The sequence below is a fragment of the Sarcophilus harrisii genome, chromosome 3 (genome assembly GCF_902635505.1).
Source record: "Sarcophilus harrisii chromosome 3, mSarHar1.11, whole genome shotgun sequence".
NCBI classification, from domain to species: Eukaryota; Metazoa; Chordata; class Mammalia; order Dasyuromorphia; family Dasyuridae; genus Sarcophilus; species Sarcophilus harrisii.
The window spans coordinates 142,541,372-142,566,602 of record NC_045428.1 but is presented as its reverse complement, the minus strand read 5'-3'; the positions used below and the strand labels follow the sequence as shown (position 1 = coordinate 142,566,602).

The 25,231-nt window shown below is 34.2% G+C and overlaps 1 protein-coding gene across 1 annotated transcript in view; it reads left to right on the top strand.

Annotated features, from left to right (window-relative positions):
• DCT (dopachrome tautomerase) overlaps positions 1-1,543 on the top strand; it is a 30,863-nt gene extending 29,320 nt beyond the window's left edge. The window contains exon 8 of the mRNA XM_003765795.2: positions 767-1,543. Within this exon, the coding sequence (XP_003765843.1) occupies positions 767-948 (182 nt within the window). The 3' untranslated portion in view covers positions 949-1,543. The remainder of the gene's footprint in view (positions 1-766) is intronic.
• The last annotated feature ends 23,688 nt before the right edge of the window (positions 1,544-25,231 follow it).

Here is a 25,231-nt window from a genome sequence, read left to right as displayed (position 1 = left end):
TATAGAAATAATAACATTGGTATTATAGTAGGGAGAGATACTAACTCAGAGTTGAAAAGCTAAGTTGAGGTAGTGGGAAAAAGGTTTCATCTGGGGTTAGAACACCTGGATTCAAATCTCAGTTCAGCCTCTTACTACCTGCGTAACTTTAGAGCAAGTACCTTAACTTTTTTGGATATCAATTTCCTGTTCCATAAGATGGAGTTCAACTATATAGTCTCTAAAATCTTTCTCATTTCTAAATCTAGGTTATTGTGCAGTAGTCTTATCCAAGAAGATATTGAATTAAGTTGTTGTTGGGAGTGAAAAAGAACTACCCAATCTTGGTGGTCATCTAGCTCAACACTCTTATTTGAGGAAATTAAGGTTCAGAGAGTTTGCATTTTCATATGAAATCATTTTTAAAAAAATGTTATATTATGGATATGCTTGGAATTATATTATGGAAATTCCACAAATTTAAAAAAAAAAAACAAAAGCAGAAATGAAATGTAAAAAAAAAAAACAGGTTCAAAACTTTTGGTCTTCTAGTAGGTCTTCATAGTAGATCTCTGACCTACTATGTAATATATTAAATTCATTAAAGATGACTTTTGCTCTTCCAAAAAAAAAAAAAACAAAGAAAAAAGAAATATAATATTTTGGTACTACCATGTCACAGAGTTACCAAAGATATATATCAAAAGTGGCTTATTTCTTTTCTTTCTTGAGATATTTAACTGCTCCAAGTCTTTGACCTAATCCAGACCTTTGTTCTTTGTTTCAGCTTCATCAGCAGTAAAAACCACCCAAGGCGGGACTTTAATCCTGTTAGTTATTGGAACAGGTCTGGTGGCTTTAGTGGCCTTTTCTGTGCTATTAGTTCTCTTTCAGTATCGAAGACAGCAGAAAGGTTTTTCACCCCTGATGGAGACCAGATACAGCAGGAAATACACAGAAGAAGCCTAGCACTAAAGAAGACTTGCTTTTCTACTAAGCCTCAGAAGAAAGAACCTGGTCAAATTGTGAGGAATTAGCTTGGTTATTGCTTCTGTTCTGACTTTGATATTTAAAAGATTGTTTCCCAGGGAGCTAATTGAATTGTTCTTTTTATCACTGAACATGTTCTTGGCATAGGTCTTCTTAATGTGGCAATGCTCCAAAACATAGGAGATACTTAGCTTTTCTTTGAATAAACTCAGCTAGAATACTTGTGTCGCTAAATTAAGATAGAGTTCATGATTTTTATCTCAAGACAATAATTCCCCATACATCTTAATCTTCACCATCACCTGATAGCAGTAAGATACAACCAAAGAAGAATAAGTCATTTAGAATTTGAAAACCATAGAATTTTAGAGATAGAAGTTATATTAATAAATTAATTCTTATTTGATCTAATTCCTCTATAATCCTCATATTGTGTCCACTTATATAAATGGACTTCTGTTCAGCACAAATGATTTGGAAGACCTTTCTTCAAGTTCATTCTTCTCAAGAGGACTTGCATTTGATTTTACATGAAAATTAAAATAAAATTTCAACTCAGATCTTCAAATTGCTATTACCCATTTTATTTTTTCAGTGTGCAAATAAAGAAGGAAAAGAAAGAGAAGTTATAATCTCAAGCATACAAAGATAGACACAAACATATTTAACCTGGCAGCTGGGTTTTCATTAATTAATGTTTTTATCTTTGATTTATTTATATCAGAAAAATTTCTTGATATCTTTCCTACAATTTTGAGTTCTTCAATGTAAGAAAGAAAAATATAAGCAAATGTAATCAACAAAAGCAAAATTATTTACAATATAACTCTACTCACAATAATCCCCCATCTTTCTAATTCCATTTTTTAAAAACTGGGACCAAGATTGGTTATTGAAATTAAGCTGAATCCAACAGAATTTTTATTTTTTGGTTTATATTAACATAGCCATTGTGTTTTTGTTTTCCTAATTTATCTTTCTTTGCTCTGTATTATTTCATATATCTTCTACAGCTTCTCATATTGCAAAATAATTTTTTGTTTTGTTTGGGAAAGGAATATATTTAACAAGGATTCCATTTTTTCTCCAATGTGCTTTCTCTGTTCCTCTTACCTGCCTCTCTTTTCTCTGTCTCTCCTAAATGACCTTCACCCATAGGATATATAGTTGAATGACTGACAAATTCAGTGCTTTATTGTAAATAAAATTTTACATAATTCATATGAGTAGGACACATGTATGTACTTGTGTGCATTATGTATTTGTACAATGTGATTTCTAAATAGGTCATTCTTTTAAAAAATTCAACAGTATTTTATTTTCCAAAGATAATTTTCAACATTTGTTTTGGTAAGACTTTGTCTTCCAATTTCTCCTTCCCTCCCTAAGACAACAAGTAATCTGATATAGGTTAAATATGTGCTGTTCTTTTAAACATATTTCCATTAAATAGTCTACTTTCTTGACTTCATAGAAGATAGCAATATTCAATATTTGGATTTTATGGTAATAAATGCTGCATAAATAAATACATAATGAAAATCTTGATGTTTTTCCAGTCAATCAATGGGAATAGCTTTGAATATAGACCATTTGAATCCCAAGGTTCTGATAACTGGGAAAACTCTGACCATTTCTCTTTTCTTTTGGCCTTGGATTTAAAAATCATCATAGATAATGCAAAAAGATAATTGCTTAAACTTACAAGTTAACAGCTATTTTCTTACAGTTGGAAAGTAATATGAAAGGTGATAATAATGAGATAGATCTTTGGCTTCCTTCAAGACTTAGTTCAAGAGCTAGTTCCTATGAGGGTGATGTAATATAGCTTCTAGGGGAGACAGCAATGATTTTGAAGTCCCCTGACCTTAGGGGGCTTCTGTTCGAACAATAAGTCAGTGATTCTAAATCTTCTGACTTTGGAGTCTGCCTCAGGGAATTCCCCCACCCAATCTAAGAATAACAATCTCTGAGATTCTGAATAGACCACTCCTCAGTTCTTTGCCGACTGTCAGATAGCTTCTGGCCTCAGGACAGTCCCATGGACCAAACTCCTGAGACAAGTGATAATCTATTGGTCAGTGAGAATCAAATTGTAGAGACCACTCTTTGGTTCCAACTCTGGTCCATAAAATTAGCATATCTATAACATGAAAAGCTAGATAAATGGGTCTCCTTGCTCCTGTTTCTTTGCTAAATTCTTTTGAAACTTAGCCACTTCAATTGGCATAACAATTACAATAAACTTTGCTTCTTGATCAGGAAATAGGTTCAAGCCTGCAAATTCTTTTGAGACATCTCACAACACTGGTCTGTGTGGGGTCCCTTTTTCAACCTCAACAAGGGAAGATGTCTCTCCCTTCTCAAATTATTTTATATTTACTTATCTGTTTACATATAGTATCTCTCAGTGGATATAAACTTCTTAAAGATAGAACTCCTCTTTTTCTTCATCCCTTTCTTTGTTCCTTTACTCCTTTCTTCTTTCTTTCCTTTTGTTTCTTTATCCCTAGTGTCAAGAATAGTGCCTTGCATTTAGTAGACATTTAATAAATTTTTGTTGAATCAAACTAAATAAATAAATCACAATTCTTAGTCAATCTAGTTTAAATCATTTCATATGGCATGAGATCCCAATCATAAAGTAATTAACTTGCATGGTCAGGTTACTTAGAAATTAATATGTCAAGAAGACTAAAGGTAAAAGGAGGAAAAGACTATTAAATTTATCACATTTGTCTTTATCATTCACATGCTATTTAATGAAAAAGTCAGTCACAGGTTCATGGTCATATATCAAGCAGGAACTTCAAAGATCATGTAGTCCATTGCCCAGTTGTTATAGTCCATTGCCCAGTTGTTGTTGCTATTGTTGTTGATCCTTCATTCTCAACGAGGACCAATGACATCAGGAGGATGATGTCTTGACTTACAAGTGAATTGGATTTCAGTGATACAGAGCTGTGCAGTCATCACCCTCACTTTCTCCTCTTGAGTCATTAGAATCCAGTGGAAAAACATAGGCCAAGATGACTGGCAATGACCCTAGATACAATGAGAGACCTTGACTTTTTAAAGCTGAGGTCTTCCCAGATTTGTTTGTCTGAGGCAATGCCCATCCAGTAAGTAAAGACCAGATAACAACTGAGGCAAAAGATGGCCTAGTTTGCCTTCATAAAAAAAAAAAAAAAAAATTCAATCTTGGAGGAGCTCAGAGTTTCTAGCCAGAACAGAAATAATTACTATTTACATTTTGAATCATCAAAACCCAAACAATGAGCAAACAAAGCTTGGGCTTGAACCTATTATTGGCCAATCTGTAAAAGCCAGAGTGACTTGGGTTTAAAAACAATCAAGTATCTCCATTTGAATCACAGTGTACTTTATCAAAGCCTAATTTTTCAGAGCTGTATTTCAAGAAATCATAAATAAAAACTACATGAGACGAAAAAAGTGAATCGTCCCACTTCTTTGGGAAAAAATAATAAAATAAATTATAAGGGAAGAAAAGAAGTTAGTTCCCCTCCCCCCAATTTCAAGGTATAAATGATCAAAATTTATATTCCTTTGGACAGAGTACTCACATATAAGTGTATGACTCTCCAAATGGACAGAAAAATAAAAGGAACAAGAGAAAGAGGAAAAAGAGGAAAAGAGGAGGAGGAGGAAGAGAAAGAGGAAGAGAAGGAAGAAGAAAAAGCATCCAATCTTCTCAGTGACTTCTGTAAGTGATATATAGAAAACTATATGTCACTTAGAGAAGTCACTGAAAAGTGAGAATTGAACATAGGTATTTTGACTCCCTAGTTAGTATTTGTTGCAATGGTTGAGAAAGATAACCTGATGCTAGGAGATGTGTACTATTAAGAACAATGAGCTATATCTGCTCCCTGAGGGTAAAGTGTCAACATGCAATCACTAAATCTTTTTACCCTCCTAGCTAGAGAAAGGGACAAAACCCTAAGGCTTGTCTATAAGAATCGATTCTGTATTTATTATGACTTCCCTCCACAAGGGTAAAAAATATTTGGTCTCATGATACCTGAGCAGCTATTGTTAGATATAGGGGAGAAGGGAAAAAATGCCTTAAAGAAAGTGTTCTTAACTTTTATTGTATCATGGACTCCTTTGGCAAACTGGTGAAAGACTATGGACACTTCCTCAGAGTAATTATTAAAAATAATTGAAGGAAATGCTAAATTTTAGAGTTTAGTGAACTTAAGTATATGATACTTTTTTATCCCATCCAAGTTCACTGATGTCCTAAACTCCCTCCTAAGTGAAAATTATGAGCCCTGGTTAACAATGCACTGAAATTTTACCTCATCTGGCCTAAAAGGAAGCCCCAAAAGTTGGCAAGGTCCATTTATATGCAGATCTAAATAATGGAATTTTTTTGAATGAAGAATTTGAAACCTCAATTAAGAGTAAAAATAGCAACAGTTCTTTCAGATACTAATCAAAGAACAGTGTTTAATAGGAAGGCCTTGAATTGGCCTTTTCAGCCTTACTGCAACACACATACTTCATAATCTCAGTGATGGAATCTTTGATGCAAGCCAGCATTGCATACTAGACATGTTTTGTACTTTGATTACAGTGTGGTTCAGATACATTGCTCTCCAGTATTTTAAAATGAGAGAAATACATTAAACTGAATGTTTATAATAGATGTTTTCTAAAAAGAAAATTAGTGTTTAAACTGTCACATCTGAAATGTATTAGAAGAGTTTGCTTTTAAAAAATCCATTGCATGTTATTTTGAAAAGCAGATTTATCTTTTGTTTAAGCCTCATATTTTCATATATAGGTCATTCATGAATATATATTATATATTATAAAAAGTGATGTCTAAAAGGGCATCACTTTGAAAGAAAATAAAATTGTCAAGTATAGACTGAAAAGTCATAGTAAAAATTATTCTATGTAAAAAACTAACCTTTTGGGGACAAATTATCTTTTTTTTTCTTAAAAACCAGCGAATAAATGTCTGCTGCACAAAAATCTAAAGGCCTCACAACAAGTTTACACATAAGAAATTGTTGCTGGAGGTGACAATATTTTGAAGATGTTGAGATTGATTGCAAAGATATTTGGAAGAGGGGAAGATAGCAAATACTTAGAAAAAACTATAGACTTCATTAAATCTGACTGAAAAAGGGAACCCAAAAAGATATCATTAACTATTGATCTATCTGCTTAGTTTCCCATTTCTTCAAAATCTGTGAAAATCCTCTACAAATGCATTCAGATATAGGAAAGCAAGTTGTTATGTACCATGGTGGTTTTAGTGTTGTACCTAGAGTCAGAAAGGCTTGACTTTAAAGCCTGCCTCATATCAGAGAAGTGCTAGTTGTGTGACACTGGGAAATCACTTAACTTCTTTCAGCTGTTTCCTTGTTTAAAAAACAAGTAATACTTGGTCTGTAGCCCAAGGACATCATAAAAGAGGGGAAAAGACCCATTTGTACAAAAATATTTGTAGCAGCTCTTTTTGTAATGGCAAGGAACCGGAAATGCAGTAGATGCCCATCAGTTGGGGAATGGATGAATAATTTATGGTATAGGAAAGTAATAGAATATCATTATTCTATAAAAAATGATAAGCTGATTTTAGAAAGGCCTGGAAAGATTTACATGAACTGATGCTGACTGAAGCAAAAAGGATCAGGAATACATTGTACACTATCACAGCAAGATTGTGCATTGATTAACTATGAAAGACTTGGGTCTTCTCAGTGGTTCAGCTCATCTAAGGGCAATGTCAATAAACTTTAGATGGAAAACTCACTCAGTGAGTGAGAAATATGGAGACTGAATGTAAATCAACACATGACATGATCACTTTTTTTTCTTTTTCTCCTATTTTTTTTTTCTTCTCATGGCTTTTCCCTTTTTTCCCCCCTGATTTTTCTCTCCCAATATGTTTTATAAGGAAATGTGTTTTTAAAAAATGAATGTACAGGTATAACCAGAAAAACAAAGAAAAAAAGTGATAGTTTTGCAAGACTGTTGTGAGGACCAAAGTAGGTAATATATAAAGACTTTTGTAGACTTTAAAGTAAAATATGATTGTTGACTATTTTTATGGTTATAGTCAACCACATTTTTAGTCATATAATTGATCGAAAGATATAGAGAATACGACACCTCACTTCAAAATCAAATGTCTTTTTATAAAAAATAATAGTTGATGTTAAGTTGACTGTACTCAGTGGCACAGTCGATAAAATACCGGATCTGAAGTCAGAAAGATTCATCTTCCTGAATTCAAATCTAGCCTTAGATGCTTACTAGTTGGTGACCCTGGTCAAGTCACTTTACCCTTTTTTCATCAATTTCCTCAAAATGAGCTCAAGAAGAAAATGTCAAACTACTTCAGTATCTTTGCTAAGAAAACCCTGAACAGGGTCATAAAGAGTTGGACCCAACTGAAAATGACTGAACAACAATCACAATATTGTTAACTATTCAAAGAATATTTGTTTGGGTAATTTTAATGGCTGTCATCCAGTAAAATAACTTCCATACATTTGTTAAATTCATACAGTATTTCTTACAAGATCAAACAATAGAAATAACGGTATTTGATTACCCTCTGCTTATCACACCAAGTTTACCATAAAACAGGAATACAAAGATATCCCTGTCTGTCATGGAGGATGTCCACTGCAGAATGGGATTCCCTGCAGATAGTGAAGTGTTCCTGTTTGTAGCTGACATTGTGCTGGGTGCAACAAGTTCTAGAACATCACAGAGCTTTCTTAGTACGAGTTATAATCTTTCAAAAGAGTCCAGTTAAACTATCTACAGAGAAAAAACCCCTGAAGACATCAGAACTATACTACAGATGATGTTTGTGATAAAGCTGATCCATCAGCATTTAAGTTTTGAACAGAATCTGTGAATGGATAAAGAACTGGATACAAGAAAAGAGAAGGCTGTACTGCTTTTAGAAAATTATGTTTATAATTATCTCAGGTTTTGAATAGCACTATGAGTAACTAAAGTTGTAGGTAAACTAAGTTTATGTTAGGTATGAATAAATTACATTAAATTGACATAGCTTGTATAAATAGCTAGCATCTATACAAGTGTTACCTCCTTTGATCCTTATAACATCCTCTGGGAAGTGTTTCATCATTTCAGTCATGTCCAACTTTTTGTGATCCCATTTGGGGTTTTCTTGCAAAGGGGCTGAAGTGGTTTTCCATTTTTAACTCCAGCACATTTTGCAGATGAGGAATTGAGGCAAACAGGGTTAAGTAACTCGTCCAGGACTGCACTAATGGTAAATATCTGAGACTGAATTTGAACTCAGGTCTTTCTGACTAGTCTAACACTATCTACTGCATCCTAGCTGCCTCAAGAAATATCTCTCCATTTTACAAAAGAATAAATGGAGGCAATTAAAATGACTTCCCTTATATTACACAGGTTTCAAGCGTCAAAGGCAGGGTTAGAATTCATTCACATTATCTCTCAAAATCTCAGTTTCTTCATCTGTAAAATGAGACAATTGAATGAGATGGTCTCAGATCTTCAGATCTAAATTTGGGATCTGTTCAAGATATGATTTGCCTCTCTTTTCTTGTACTCATATTTAAAATTATTATTGAGTAGTTTTAAAGACTGTCATCCAACAAAGTAACTCCCACAAACCATCTGTGTGCATACCTCCAGTGTGCACTGGCATCAAATGAGTGAAATAATTGACTGTAGTCATTCTCTATGAAGTCTGGGTTGTGCATGGGTCAGGAAGTAATTTTATCTATAGATCACGCTTTTTAGTCATATTTCTTCTTTTCTAGTCCCTTAATTTTCCCAACCTCTACATATATTGTGGATAAAGGCACAGGTACATATATTGTGTATATAGGAAAATTCAGTTATAGAGACCAGGATAAAGTTAAGGACTTGGTCCCACTGGATTCCTCCAAATCATCACATGCATCTCTAGTGTCCCCTAGTGTCCAAAGTGTGGAAAAATTACGTACAAAACAATCCTTTCATCTATGGACCTCTTTCTTTCTCTTAGAAAGAGAGTCCGTGCATTCTGGACCCCTAACCCAGCCCCCCCTTTGCCCCAAAACAACAAAGATAGGACTAAATGAGTTAATGATAGCTAGAATTAACATAGTGTTTTAAGGTTTACAAAACACTTTACAGTTATATCATTTTTATCCTTATAACTGCACTCAGAGATAGGAATTTTATAGCTGTGGAAACTGAGGTAAACATTAAATGACTTGTACACAGATAGTAAACACCTGAAACTGTATTTGAACTCAAATCATCTTGAGTTCTCAATCTGCTTTCTATTCCCTTCATTACTTGCTTTATTCTTAGATATTCCAGCTGCTTTTAAAAAGAGAAATTCATAGAATTGATTATTTTTTTCTGTGAAAAGTAGATAAATGTGGAAATCAGTAACAACAAAAAGCAAAATTCTTGAAAAAGATCCTAAAGATAGATATATTTATTATAGTAGGAATTAGGGTTGCGAAACAGCTTGGTTAGTACAGAAGCTGGAGGGCATTCAGTTGAGAGTGAGTAGGATTATAAAGGACCTGGAAATCCCAGAAGAAAATCAATTAAAGGAAATGGGAGCTATTCGGTCTGGAGAAGAAAAGGCTAAGGAAAGGAATATGATACCTGTCTTCAAGTATATGAGTGACTTTTGAATAGGAGAGTTACCAAAATTATTCAGTTTGGCCCCTGAAGACAGAACTAGGGATAATGCGGTGGAAGTTGTAGAGAGGGAGATTTTGGCTCAATGCAAGAAGAAACTTTCTAACAGTGGGTGCTGTCTAAAAGTGGGATGGACTGCTTCCAGAAATCAGGGGTTCACTCTTTCTAAAGAAGACTTGATGTCCATCCATGGCGATATTATCGAGTGGATTCTTGTTCAGATACAGGTTAGAAAAGATGGCTGCTGAAATCTCATCAAACTATGAAATTAGTCCTTTGGCTACATACAGACACTTATAAGAACTACTACAAAGTTTTCTAAGTGTTTTATTGCATATCAATATGAACCAAATAGAAACACTATCTTCCTTTACATGTTTTTATTTATTAATACAATGTAGACTTCATCTTCAGAGTGTAATGCTTCTGGCAAAATTACTCTACATTAAGGCAAAACCTGCCCTCTTGTGGCTCGTGAAAAAATTTCAGAAACTGTCCACCAAACTGGTTTGCCTTTGTGGCTGTAATTTGTCTGGGTCAGAGACCAAGTAAGTAACACTTCCAGAGAGATGTTTTTGTAGAACTCAGAAATTAGTACAGATAAAATATCCACATAGCAAAATATATCTCCAAATTTCCATTTAAAACCGTATTTGAAAAATTTCACCAGAAAACTATAAAAACTTTTGGAACATTTTAAGCTGCAGGGCAAAAATCTTTTACATTTTCTTGGCAAATGCATACAGGGTATAATTTAGTTAACTATTATGCATATAATTACACTGCAGGTGGAGATTGGTGAAACTTCCTTTCAATAAAATTTTTATAGTGGAATTGGCAGTTCTTGGAAAAGTTTGTGAAAAAAAAATTAATCATTGAGTCAAAAAGTTGCATCTACAACTATCTTCAGCCCAGATGCAGAATTGAATTTGAATCTAAATAGTCTCATAAAAAGTCACTTTCAGGATTGGACAGTTGAATTATGTTATTATGAGCAAATATTTATTGAATGCTCATTTCAAACTTAATGCCAGAACCCACTAGAGAAAGAAACAGATATTAATCAACAGAGGATCACAGATTTAGAGGTGCAAAGGACCTTACTGGCCTTTGAGCCAACTTTCCAGTTTTACTTGGGGGCATCTAACTTTATATGTGATATATCTGTAAAATCTACTTCATCTTCAAGGTACTTTTTTGATATAAATCCACTAAAAACTATTACTACTAGGTCCCCACAAATATGTTTTCTTTGTTATTGCCAGGGTATACACAATTCAAAGCTAAGCCATTTAATTAAATAATACAGAAGGAAAAGTACCAATAAAAACATTTCCCCTATAAACTTTGGGCATACTCATCCACAAAGAATGTATACACCTGGGGAACATATATGGAAAGATGCACATGGAAAGAGCACACATGACCAGGGGAATATATGGGGGAATATGTGACCAGGACAAATATGTGGAAAGATACATATATACATATATAGAAGTGAATAAATAAAGAGTATACATATGGCCAGACCATATATAGGGAGGACATCTCATGGTTCTGATGTTATAGAGTCACCAGTATTTTCTGGTAATATTCCTGAACTGTTTCTACTTGACATGCTCCATATTAGACATTTCTTTCTATTAAGTCTACTTCTTGCTGGCTGTCTTATCTCATTTAAATTGACTTGCTCTCTGGCTTTCTCTATTGGGATGATTTTGCTGCTGCCATTACAGGAGTCTTCAGTTGAGGCATTGTCTCTTCCCTTAAGTGGAATAGGTTCTGCCATCTTTCTTTTTGCTCAGCATCTATAAGCTAAAGTTCTGAGCTTTTAATAAAAAAGGCAGACCTTTAATAGTCTAATCATCAAAAACCTTTGATTCCTTTTCTTTCCATAAGTAAAGGGAGGTCAATTGGCTCCCAAAGTCTTCTTCCTCTTTCCTTCAAGTTCTTTTAGGGTATAGATTAGTCAACCAGCTTATTAGAATTAAATATATCTGAATATTTTCTCTTGCAAGCAGGATTAATGCCCCTTTCCTAAACTTCTTTCTTAGGGTTATAAGATTCTTTTTAAACTCCCATCAATTTTTGATTGCCAATCTCCATTCTCCTTGGTTCTCTTCAGGATCTGCTTTCCAAAAACCTCTGTCACTTGAGGCACCACTATTTTCTTCAGGTGTCTCAATTTATTTGGATTTTACCTTACAAATGAATCTGGAAAAGCATAGAAATAGCTAAGATGACAGGTCATTATCTGGCCCACATCCTGCCTTTTTCATATGTATGTGTACAACCATAAAACTCCTAAGACTTTGAATTATCCTTCTTACAGATGAGGTACTGAGACTCAGAGAGTTAAATGACTTGTCCAATGTCACACTGATTATAAACAGGAGGGCCAGAATTTGAACCCGGCTTGACTGACTTCAGCCATCACTCTTTCCTCTGTATCATTTTCTTAATTTCTTATGGAATTCCCATAACATGAAGGGCCAGCCAACTTAAGAGATGAGGCAAAGGAAAAAGTAGAAGAGAAATATAGGAAATTAATGGTTTGAATTTTCTCTATTGGTGTGTACACTAGGTACACATGTATACATGAAGTAGTTCTTTTATAGGTATACCACATATAAATGTAAATGTTTCCAAGTAAAACTGGAACGGATATAACCCTGTACCTTTGTTACGTAACTTTGTCATGCTACAGCAGAGTAATATGCATTTTGTTAATTGTTCAATGTCATAAGTGTTTCATTTCATCTTAAAATGGGATCTGAATTAACAAGATACTGGTGTTAGGATTTCCTTGACAGTTAGATTTATGTGTAAAAGAATAAGATTGTAAGGGTAGCTAGATGGTGCAGTGGATAGAGTGCCTGCCATGAAGTCAGGAGGACCTCAGTTCAAATTCAGCCTCAGACACTCAATACTTCCTAGCTGTGTGACTCTGGGCAAGTCATTTAACCTCAATTGCCTCAGCAAAGAAAAAGAATGAGATTGTACCAACATTTTCTAACTGGTTATTCTTGTTCATTAGTGTCTTTTCAGAAGTACAATTGGTGCCCACCAGTGTGCTGGTAATTAGTTTTTGGTGAGGAAAATGAGCACCTAGAAGAAAGAAAAGGAAATAAGAAAGCAGACATTCTCAATTAATGGGACTATTGCTCTGGGAGAGAAATTAGCAGTCTACTTTTGAGTAGCACATATTTCAACATAGTTAAAGACCTAATGCCAAGAGAAGGAAAGAACAATTAGTGATTTCATTGTGTTCTTGTTTAAATGGCTATTTCCAAAGGTAATTGCTTGCTTGTTTAAATGGCAAATCCTTTCTTAATTATGACCTTTAGTAAATAATCTTTCTTTTCTATTTCCAAAGAATGTTCATATTTCACAAGCTTTAATATTCATATGTAGAAGCCACGTTCTGCCAACACTTTAATATACTGACACCTCAAAGGCCTTAGGCCTACTTCTGTTAGCAAATGATCAGCCTTGACATGAAAAAGTAATTATGAATAATCATAATTCACAAGTTTATTTATTCTTTACTTCTATCTTCATAAGCCACCCTCTAATCTTTAATGACATGACATACCTATAATTTTTGTCCTTTCTTTGGATTTAAACTTTTGTTCTTACTCCCTGCTTACATTTGCTTTTAGCTTCATTATTAAGAGGCTTGTAACATTTTAGCACTCACAGACCTTTTCTTTCCCCCAGCCCTCTTTTTGTGTAGCTCCCTTTCTTTTACTGATGCTCTTTTACTTCATTGATTTCCTCTTATCTCGATATATCCATCTCTGTGTTTTCAACATTTTTCCTTGGGATATTCCCAACTGTTTGATCCTGTCATTTGATGCTGAGTTGTTTGCTGTCAGCTCTACAAAACAAACTGTCTGGAGATTCTCTGGTGCCGTACTGTCTGCCAGTCATTTGACAGCAATATCAGCTCTTTTAGATAATCAAAGGACCATACTGGCAACACAGTAGCAAGCAAATTTGTTCTTTTTTTTTTTTTTTTTCTTCTGAAGTCTGTCCTATCCCCTATTTCCTAGCTTACCACTTTACAAGGTCTTTGTGAAGGTGCCTTTTACTGTAATGGATGCAAATATATTACTCTTAAACAATAGCTATTCTAGAATCTCGCTTATTGAATTACTGTAATTCACCTTGCAGCTAGATGGCTGCCTCAGACTTGGATTTTCCCATCTGCGAAGAGGCTGCAGTAGAGAAGTCTTTATCATTTGACATATCTGTCTGGCTTTTGCTGTTGTTGTCAGATAGTCAGGACCCTGGCCAGCTCCAAAGGAGTTTCACAGATAAATTAGGGGGGTGGGGAGAGGAAACTATTATTTTTGCAGTCCCTGAATCTCATTTCAGTCTGTTTTTTTTTTCCCCCCTTGGAAATTAATTCCTTCCTCTGAAGGTTAAAAATGGGACTAGGAAGTCCTAGATAAAACCCCACTCTTTCCTCTTTCTGGAATCAGTAAGGGAGCTGATTTATACCGTCTCTTTTGTGAAATGCCTAGTTGTGTAAGGAAATGAGGACTACATCACATGAAGTGAATCCAGTTATGAGTCAGGGTTTGATAATAATTTTGGAATACTTCTCTTTTGACACTTGTCAGATTCCCTTTTATTCTCCTTAGTCCTGGGATAATTTCAGAAGTGAAGGATAGGTCCTAAGATTTACTTTCAAAGGCACTGGCACATGTTGGGAATGACATACAAACTGATTTGTGAGCCTTCTTTGGTAAATTTTTTTAAATTGTGACTTTTTAAAGGAGGTACATTTCTCCTAGTTCCATTCTCCAGCCTCATTTATTGCGGTAATTAAAATACTGTAGAACTTAGTTATTTAAAAGAATGAGAGCATTGGTACAGTGGAGGAGCTAGTCACACCTGCTTTAGGCCATTTGTAAAATGAGGAAGCTGAACTAGGCAACCTCAAAAGTTCCTTCCAGTTCTAAATCCTATAATCCTATTATTCTTTTTGTGATGTGGACTACTGTTGGTGAATTCAGTGCAGGGGATGAAACACTACACTGGAATTCTAATTCAGATCCTGCCACTTAACTAGCTTTTGTGTGATCCCAGGGCAAGTAACTTAATCTCTGCCTCAGTTCCCTCAACTATAACATGGAGATAATAATAGCACCTAGCTCATAGTGAGATGAAATAAGATAATATTTATAAAGTGCTTAGTACATGTTACGAGCTTAGTAAATGTTTGATCTCTTATCTTCTAAGAGTTTAGTCACCTTCTAGCTCTACATCTGTGATCCCAGTGTCCTAAATCGCTTCCTCATACTGCAACCAAGTTTCCTCCTATTTAGAATTGAGAAGGATTGCCTTAAAAGATCTCTAAGGCAGATCTCAATTTCTAATATTTTGTGATTTTTGAATTTTATCTTCTTCAAACTCATCATCTTGGGAAGCAATATTTATTTTAATGATGTTGCCATTGCTCTAAACATTTTTGGATTTTTCCTCTTGAGCAGTTGCTTTATTGTCTACATAGAAAATATATTTTCATTCTTTCATAGCTTTTCTTCATTTCTGCTCCTTTGCTAGCTAATTCTTACTTGTCCAGAACTGAATTAAAATCACTTGACTATGTAACAGATTTGTTCTGCTGAAAGTCAAGCCCCTCATGTTACTATCAAAGATCTTTGCTTAGGAAAACCTGAGAAACACATCATATTTGGCTTATAACCAGTCTAGTGGCATCTTTGATTTCTTCCATAAATTCACTGAAGCCTCAGTTCATGGGCAAAGATATGATGTTTATCATATTAATATGTTGTATATTATATTTAGTATATAACAATAGAAAATCTCATTTGGTTATTTTTGCAGATAAGAAATAGTGGATTGGCTCTTTTTTCCTTTGCTAGAAAAATAGACATCAGAATGTTATAAATAATCTGCATTTCAAATATTTCCTAAATCTAAACCCTAAAGCAAAGTCAAACAAATTGGAATGTTTCTTCTTTCTACACTTTCTCAAGCTGCAAGAGAGAAGTCAGGCAGTTCAGCTGTTTGTGCTATGTGCCTCCTATTACCTGCCACCATCATGGATGTGTTGGAGTGGGGAGATATGCTTGCCATCTCAACACACTTTTCTGCATTCAGCCAAAGAATTTATTTCTGGTCATCATTATTTGTTACATTGGTCTGATTTTTCTTTCTTTACTTTTTTTTTTAAACTGAGGACAAAATGGTAGAAGGTAGAGAAAATAAATTGTTACTTTAAAAAATGAAAAGATATATTTCACTCTTTAATGTCTGCTATGGAAAATGGTGTCCAGGGAATGATTACAGTTTCTCCAGTAGCAGATTAAGTACTAGACTGAGTATTAACATTCTTTACCAGGGTTGATACTGTTTCCTCAGATGCTAGGAGATAAGGATTGTCAGCTCCAGAGATTCCCCCTGTACTTTATTATGACTTGTGCCACTCTGCACTCAAATCTTCTTTCATATCACCACCCATCACTTGGACGATAAACTGCTTAAAAGGTCTTTAGAAACAAAACTATCCAAAGCATTTTTGATGTCCTTCAGCAGAAGGACTGGTGTGACCAAATTATTAAGTATTAGCTTGCCATGTCTTGAGTTCTGAAAATGTTTTTGAAAAATCTAGCCTTACATGTTGATGGGAGGGGAGAGGAGGAACTCTGGTATAGGTCCCATCATAGCAGAATTACTAGATTTTTGCCCTAATGCTCTAAAATTTTGAAGATTCTAACAGCATCTTTTCTCTTTCTGCAATAGAAAGAATGAACTTAGCAACTAGTTTTTTTTTTGTCCCAACCTATGACTTGATTTTATTATTGTAAGAAACTTTAACTGTGGGAAATCTTTGTATTTGTGCAGAACAACAGCTTTAAATTATTTGTAATTTATAGGCTTAGAAAGTTGACTGGGAACATAGAGAAGTTAAGTGATTTGATTTTGGTCATATGCATCAGAAGAAGGTCTTGAACTGACTCTCTAGTCACTGTGTGTCTATTTCTCAAAAATAATTATTTAAAATAAGATGCTATCAGAGGGCATGTTTCTTTCCCCACTATAGTTTTCTCCTCAATGAATTTTTCCATGATTTGTTTTGGTCTGCTTCCTACTCTCTATTATGGTGACCTCATAGTGTCTGAGGACTTTATGTCAGTCTATGATAGTTCTTAATAGTTATCTGGTAGGCCATCTTATACATACAAGACAACTGCCTCTTTCCCTCCCATATGAAGTACTGATCAAGAAACTCAGATTTAAACCCTGGTTACTTCACATCCAGACTATAGAAATAACCTGCTGGCGCATCAGCCTTCCCTGATTCTTTCACCCCACAATCCATCTTCTTTTCAGTCACTAAATTGATTTTCTTAAAGCACAGTTCCAACCATGTCATTTCCTATTCACAAAACCGAAGTAGTTCCCTATGGACTAATGGATAAATTCAAAATACCAACATTCAAGACCCTCATAGCTATGTTCCCTCCTACTTTTCAGTTTTCTTACATCTTATTCTCCAACATGTGCTTAGTGATGTTGTTTTCCTGGCAACAAGACACTTCATTTCTCAGCGCTGGCATTTTCTTCGGCTGTCCTTTGCCTGGGATATTCTCCCTCCTCTTCTCTGCCTGAAGACTTCCCTGATGTTCCAATTAAAATCCATGTTTTACAGGAAGCCTTTTCCAACCTCTCTTAATTCTAATATTTCACCTTTCTCAGTTCTATTTAATCCTTTCCTATTTATGCTATTTATAGCTTATTTGTTTGTATTTGTTTGCTTGTTGTCTTTCCTGTTACATTATGAGGTCATATGAGTTAGATTATGAAGTCAACGATTATCTTTTGTCTCTTTCTGTATCCCTAGCACATAGTAGATGCTTAATAAATGTTTATTGATTGGCTAACTGGTTTGCTGTAATTGCAGTGTTTTTTATAGCAAGAGTTCCTGATTATTTTGCATCATGAACTCCTTTGGTAGTCTAGTGAAACTTCAGTGTTTTTAAAAGCATAAAACAAAACAGATAGGATTACAAATTAAATTATGTTGAAACACAATCATCAGAATAAATACATATAAAATGTGCACATATACATACATAGGCACAATATGTAAATATGTATATTTGTGTACTGATTTCTGATGTATGTCAGATGTACATAATGTATACCCATGTGTACTGGATCCCAAATTAAGAATTCCTGCCTTAGAATTCAAAATTAAAATGAAGTCAGAAATTTTAGCTATGAATGAACTTTTTTTTTTTTTTTTTTTTTTTTTTTTTTTTTTACATTTTTAGGATGAGTTTCTAGACTCTGGGAAATTTGAAAGAAATCTTTCACAAATTTTAGCGAAGGCCATGTTTGTTTTGGTCTGCTTCTTGCTCTCTATTATGTGTACAGGCCAAATAAATCTGTTACCCATGGGAAGAAAATGCTCAAAAATCCCAAAGTGCATATCTGTCCATAAAAGTAAGAAATAACAATTGATGTGATGGGAACATTATCCTACCACTCCATTCCCATTCAACTTAAAGTAGTTTTTTTCTTTTAAAAAAGGTATTAAAATAGCCTTAAGATTTAATTGGCTCAAGGAATTAATGGGTCAGGGCATTGATATCACACAATAGTGTCTGAGTGAAAAAGAAAGCAACAAGAAGTTCTAAACACTCTGATATTTGGTTGAAGGGACATGGTGGCAACTCAAAGGTTGAATCAATTTGTGGTATATATTCTTGTTGAATATCTTTCTCCTGTTTTGACTAAGTAAATCTCCTTTTGTTAAGTTTTTAACGGCCTTACCAGTGACTCATTTCATTGCAGCATCTAAACTACTAGAGGACTGATTTGAGGCAGTCTGAGATCAGGTTACTTTCTCTACCTTTAGAGAAAAAAAATCTAGTAAAATATCACTGAAACATTACCTTTCCTATTTAAAAAGTAATGACTTGGAAACCACCCAGATATGAAGATTTGTAGCATTACCCATTGATAGTTTCTCTGAGTCTTTAGTTAAGTATAAAGAATATACTTTAATAAATCATATTAATATTTATTAAACAGCTTGGTGGCAGAGTAGATAGAATGTTTGACTTGGAATTTAGAAGTCTAAGTCTTTGGCAAATAATTCAGCATTAAAGGACTAAGCTTTAAAAAATATTTTCATAATATCAAGTACCTAAAATGGGTTCATAGAGTCTGTTAAAATCTCTCAAACCTTCTGATATTTACAACCATTTACAATTTTGTTTCATACCATATCTTACTCCATCTGAAGCCTAGCCATTCTTAGAATCAAGCTTAAGAGTCATCTCCTCCATAAAAAGCCTTCTCTAAATACACAAGCCCACACTGATGTCTATAAAGTCCTATGGCATTTTTGGTCAGTGCTACATAATTGGCACTTAATTGAACTTGAATGCACAGAGTTTAGTATTGTAATCAAGTAATACCTACAATAAAGTTAATCTAATATATTTAATGATGTGTATAACCATTATTTGCTGCATGATAATGAGGCATAAGTGGTAAGGAAGGTGAGAAAAACTAATTAAATTAAATTTTTTTTCATGATTTTGCCCATAATCAGCTCTGACAAGAGCCTTGACACTTTGGCCCCTCTCTCTGGATGTCAAGAGACATATTCTTGTGGTGACTTCTGTCAAAATAAAAGGAACAGAGATTCATGTATACTTTAAAAAATCTTCTTGCTCTTTGGTCAGTTGGATTAAATTGTGCAGTATGGTTTAAGGTCCAGCTTCTTAAACTGTGTGCTTTGAAATCATATGGTATCTCATAACTGAATATGGGAGTTGCAAAGTTATTATTAATTATCAGAAAATATTTGATTAGTATATGTGTATATCATGTAAAAATTTCTTGAGTAAAAAGAGGTCACTCGTGAAAAAATGTTTCAGAAACTCTGGCTTATAGGAAAGGATCTCTACTCCAAAACAACTCTTTCCCATAGCCTGACATTGACATTTTATTAGTTAAGGAGCTATAGCATACTGTGGTGAAAAGGGCATTGTAGTTGGGCGACATTTTTGAATTCCAAATCAGCTACTTATTTACTTGTATATCTGCCCAAGTAATCTCATGTCTCTGACTCCCATTATTCTTTCCTCTAAAATGAGAGAATTGAACTAAATGGTTTTTTTTTTATGATCCTATCTAGCTCAAAGTAAAGTGGTCTGTTGGGTTAATAAGAGCTCCCAATCCTCATTAGAGTTTAGGAGACCAAGGTCTGATATAGCAGCAAAAACAATTAAAAGCAGTAGGGTGATAGATCTTAGCAGGCATTGAGATGAATTAAATATTACAATTGTATACTGCATTTAGCTCATTATTTTTCTAAGGAAGAACAAAATAACAAAAATGACTATCTGGGGGAAAGGATAAGGCCATGAACTCTAGGAAATTTTGGATAAATGTTTCATAGATTTTAGTGAAGGCCATGAAACCAACTCTCTATCTCTATATGTCAGGCTCAACAAATCTGCAAAATCATCCCCTGAGAAAGTCAGACTTTCTTCCTGTTTCATTTTCTCCCTCCAGTACCTTAATTAATTACAATGCTCAAAAAACCCAAAGTGTTTGTTTTGGAATAGAAGTACAATTCCTGGTATTAGAAATAAAAATTAAAGATGATCATGGAGTCAGAGATCTAGATTTGAAAGAGATGCCAATGGTCATCTAAACTAGACCCCTCACTTGGATGTTAAAAGGATAGTGTAAGTAAATATCCCAACCCTTTTATGTAGTGTTTGTTATATAGTTCTAAATAGTTGACATGTGAGGTGATCTGCACATATGTTTCTTTTGACATTGGCTTCAAGATGGAATTTATTAAGTGGCTGTTTAGATAAGAGTATATGACATTTAGTTCACTGTATACTGCAAGGGGCAGTGTCTTAGCCATGATTTTGTAGACTGGCTCATTCTAAATGGCAAGAAGAAGGAATCTGAATAATGGAAAAATAGCAAGATTCTAGAAGTATTATAATAACAAAATGCCACTAGTTTTAGGTACAACAACCAAAAAAAGGGATGTTAGATGTTAAAATGATATGATTAGCTTTGGATTATATCTTTATGTTGTTTTTTTTTATAAATGACATGTTTCTAGTTAGTGTGCTCTCTCTCTCTCCCTCCCTCCCTCCCTTCTTCTTTTCTTTCCTCCCTTCCTCTTCCTCTCCTTTCCCCTTCCTCCCCCGTCTCTCTGTCTCTGTCTCTCTCTTCTCTTTCTGTTTTTCTCTCTATCTCTCTGTTTCTCTCTCTCTCTCTCTCTTTCTATATATATGTGTGTGTGTGTGTGTGTGTGTGTTCTTTTGGACATAAGAATCAACTGTATTATGTTTATACATAAGATATATTATATAATTATATATATATAATGTTATATAATGATAATAGATAAATTCTTGTTTTTAATCTGACATGGCAGAAGATATTTGCAGTTTTAGATGAGGTCAGGAGACAAATCTCATTTATTTTCCTTTACCATATTAAAACTCTCAAACAAGTTTAATTTTCTTCAGTAAACACTGCATCAGTTGCAGTAATCATCAGGTATTAACTTTCCAGTAATAAATGAAATAAGGTTGAATAAGATAATAGAAATAGAAATGATTAACTCTGGAAACCGTGATAGATGAATGTTTTATGCCTTAAATTGGATTTCCTTTTAATGTCTAACACTGGTTAGAATCGACCATTTCTTAATTTCTATTTTTTTTCCTAAGGGTTGGTAAAGGCTAATGACAAACTCTGAAGAATACTAACTATTATGAAGGCAAGACATTAAGAAAAAGTGCAGAAGACAAATACATCTATGAATGCATGGTTGTTCTGATATTTTTGTAATGAAAACACGTTATGTGGGAAAGTTGGTGAAATTCAGAAGCTTTGCAAATGACTTATTTTTATTTGTATCTATCCAAACCTTATAAGGCCTTCTCTGTAGGGTTGTGTGGTACAATCAATTTAAAATAAAAATGTAAAATTGATTTTAGAATGACACTCAAATTAGCAATGCCAGATAATCAATGAATAATAATTTCTGGCTTCCTTGCATCTCAGTTCATCTTTTCTGGCTCCCTTGAACACTTCTAAACTTATTTTCTTTTTCTGACACTTTCATCACATTGCCTTGAATTTGCTCAATTGCTTTCTCTCATTTTCTGTTCCTCATCTTTAAGGTTACTAATAAGCATACTCCCTTTTAAATATTTTCTCCTCCCACATTCAATAAGCTACTAAAATTTCTGCCTCTGACTCATATGTACTCTTTAAAGAAATATTGCCCTTACTTCAATTTTGTTTAGATACATTTTCTACTTTATTTGCCAAAGTACATTTTCTTTCTTTTAGTTTTCCCTTCTAAATCACATCTCTTTTCTGAAATCTGCTAATGTCAAGCTTCCCTAAAGATAGTTACTTATTGTGCAGAACTTAAACTGATATTGTGAACAATTTTGAGCCCTGATCTGAGAAATAATAAATTTAATTCAAATGAAAATGTTTCTTCTCTCTTTCATCCCTTTCTCTCTTCCTCCCTCCCTCCTTCCTTTTCTTTCTTTTCTTCCTTCATTCCTTCCTCCCTCCCTCCTGCTTTTCTTCCTCTCTCCCTTCCTACCTTTCTGGTAGGAAAATTTTCCAGGGTCTTTCAAGCGACTTCCTCCAGTTATCTGATTTTGTTGAATAAAAACTGTATCTTTTTTTTTGGGCAGCCTACATAAAGCCAAAATCTTAGCCACACTAAACTTCCCAAATACTCATTCTTCATAGGATACAAAATTTTTATTTTTTAAAAGGATCCCTTATTAATTAGGATACTTAATGGATATTAGCAGAAGCTGAATATGGACTTCAAAGAGTATAATCTTTTAGGAAGATCATTAAGACAATCCTTAATACAATGATCAAGCACAGAGCTTGACATATACACATAATAAATGCTTGTTAAAATAAATAGAACTAAGATAAGAATATGATTCCTTCTGTTTCAGAAAGCAATCTAAAATCAGCCAGTGAAAGTCTCAGGCCAGTAGAAAGCTAGAAGATGGATCACAAAGAATCAAAGTGATTAATGAGATACTGAATCTGAGAGTTAGAAGGTATCTCAACTGCTATTTCATCCAACCATTCTTGACAGGAATCTCTGATATAATATACCCAAGTGATTATCTAGCTTCAGCTTTAATATCTCCAAATAGAAGCCATTCCAGGAAAGGCTACAGTTAGGCCCAATGATCCTGAGGACTGAAGACTCAACTAAGCAACATAAGGAGAAGTGTGGGTTAGACAATATAGAATCAGAGGACTAAGGTCATACTTGATATATGACTTGAACTTCAACTGCCTCAGCCATCGCATAGGGATAATACTGTTGTCCCTGTCTACCTCAAAAGGTCATTGTAATGAAAGTGATTTTCTAATTCTCAAAATTCCATAGAAATAGGAGCAATAATTCCTATAAATTCTGTAGCCATTATGTGAGTGTATATGTATGATTGAATCACAGAATCAGCTTATTTCAAGGAAAGGAATCTGTTTTTGTCCAAATCAATGCAATTTACTACTGAACTTTAATGATGAGCAAAATGTAGGGATACTGCACTTAATTTAGACCTGGGAAAATCTGAGTTTACTTCCCTCTTACTATCATATACATGACTGTATGTATGACTATGATTGTATCTTTCAACCTCTTAAAACTTCAGTTTCCTCATCTTATAAAATGGGGGATAATGATATCTGCAATAATACTTACCTCTGGTTATTGTGATGATCAAATGGGATAATGTGGGTAAAGTTCAATGTAAAGGTCTGTTACTATAATCAACATTTTTGAAATATCTAGAAAGGATCGTTGAATTGAATTAATTTTAGTGAATATATAGAAGAAACTAAAAGAATCTTCCTTCCAATGAGTATATTTGACTTACTTTGGTGCTATCCTCAGTTCCAGAGCTGAAGGAATACTAGAAAAGAGACCATTTTGAAAATATTGAGGAGAAATTACAAAGACACAAACCATGTACTTAATTGAAGTATTTATTGTAGTCCATCAGAGGGTTCCAAATCCTTTTTTTCCCAAAACCACTGGAATACCTTCCTTCATGGAATACAAATCAAACGAAGGTGAAAGAATGAAAATTAGGTGAGTTGGTGACATGACCAGAATGGTCTAACTAACATGGTTCTTCAAAAAATGAATTGGATAGCTTGCATGGCAGAGCAGATATAGTTTATTTATAATGAAGAAGCAACTAATAACTCTTATTATTAAGTCATCATACTGTAAAAAAGTAACTAGGACAAATAAGGCATGTTAAAGTCTTCATCACTGAGGTGTCAAGTCTCTACGTACAGTACTGAATATCATAGCAACAGTTTGCTTGACATAGCAAAAGTGTCAAGGAATGCCCCTTAATCAACTCATCTTCATAATTCATTGGCTGATCAACTGCTATCTGGTGTTGGGGATGGGAGTGGGGAAATGGTACTGCATTAGCACTTGTAAAGCATTATTAGTCCCAACAACGGGTAAGCTGCAATGATTTGCTAGAAAGGTTTTTTAAGAAAAATGTATAAATTTTTAAATAGCCAGAATAGATTGCCCAGACCACTGTTAGCAGATTTCCAGGATTAAATGTTATTCATTCTGCTATCCACAGTAGGTAGGGATGATCTTGGGGGGTTACACAGACTTTTGTCTTATTTACTGGCACAGGAATTAAAACATAATATGTGGTATAAGCTCACCACTTCCCTCTCACCATTCCTAGATAATAATAGGGTGTGGGAAGAGAGAAAATTATAGCTTTTGTCACATTAGTTTCCAAACCAAGACACCCCATCCAACTGGGCCTTTGCCTATTTGGAACATCCTACTTAGAAATATGAAAAGACTTTTTATAACAGCAATAAGGCACGTTTGGCGGAGAATCAGATACCTAAGGATTTAGAGGTATTTAACTGTATTCAGCTTTTTAATGCTTCAAATGTATGATATCTCAGCATTGCACCCCCCTCCGCCATATCTTATTGCTTAATTAAGAAAAGTCCCAGGATTTCTCCTTACCACTTTTCGGCATGTTGGGGGGGGGGAGATATTTCAACAGACGCTAAAGAGGCTTTTCAAAGATTTGTTGATAATGGAATTTTTTAAATAGAGTCTCCAAAGTGTTTTAGGCTTTTTTCCCCCAGAGTTGAGAACAATTTAGTGATGTGGTATTTTAATAAAACCAAAGTACTCTGAAAAAAGAACCCCCAGGTAGTTACTAATTTGGCTCCAAAGAGTTACCACCAATTAAAATTTTTCTCATCCTTGATGACCCATGTCATAAGTAGGTGTAATGATGTAACTGAAACTTTTTATTTTTTTGCCTAATACTAGTGTTAATGGAGAACTAATGTTCATCAATATATATGTATTACATAGGAGGAAAAAGAAAAATCAAATGTCTGGTAAATTTGGATCAGCAACTTTGCTGATAAAAGGTAGGCAGAATAACAATAATTTGGGTTTGGGGACATGTTTATTATTGTCTTA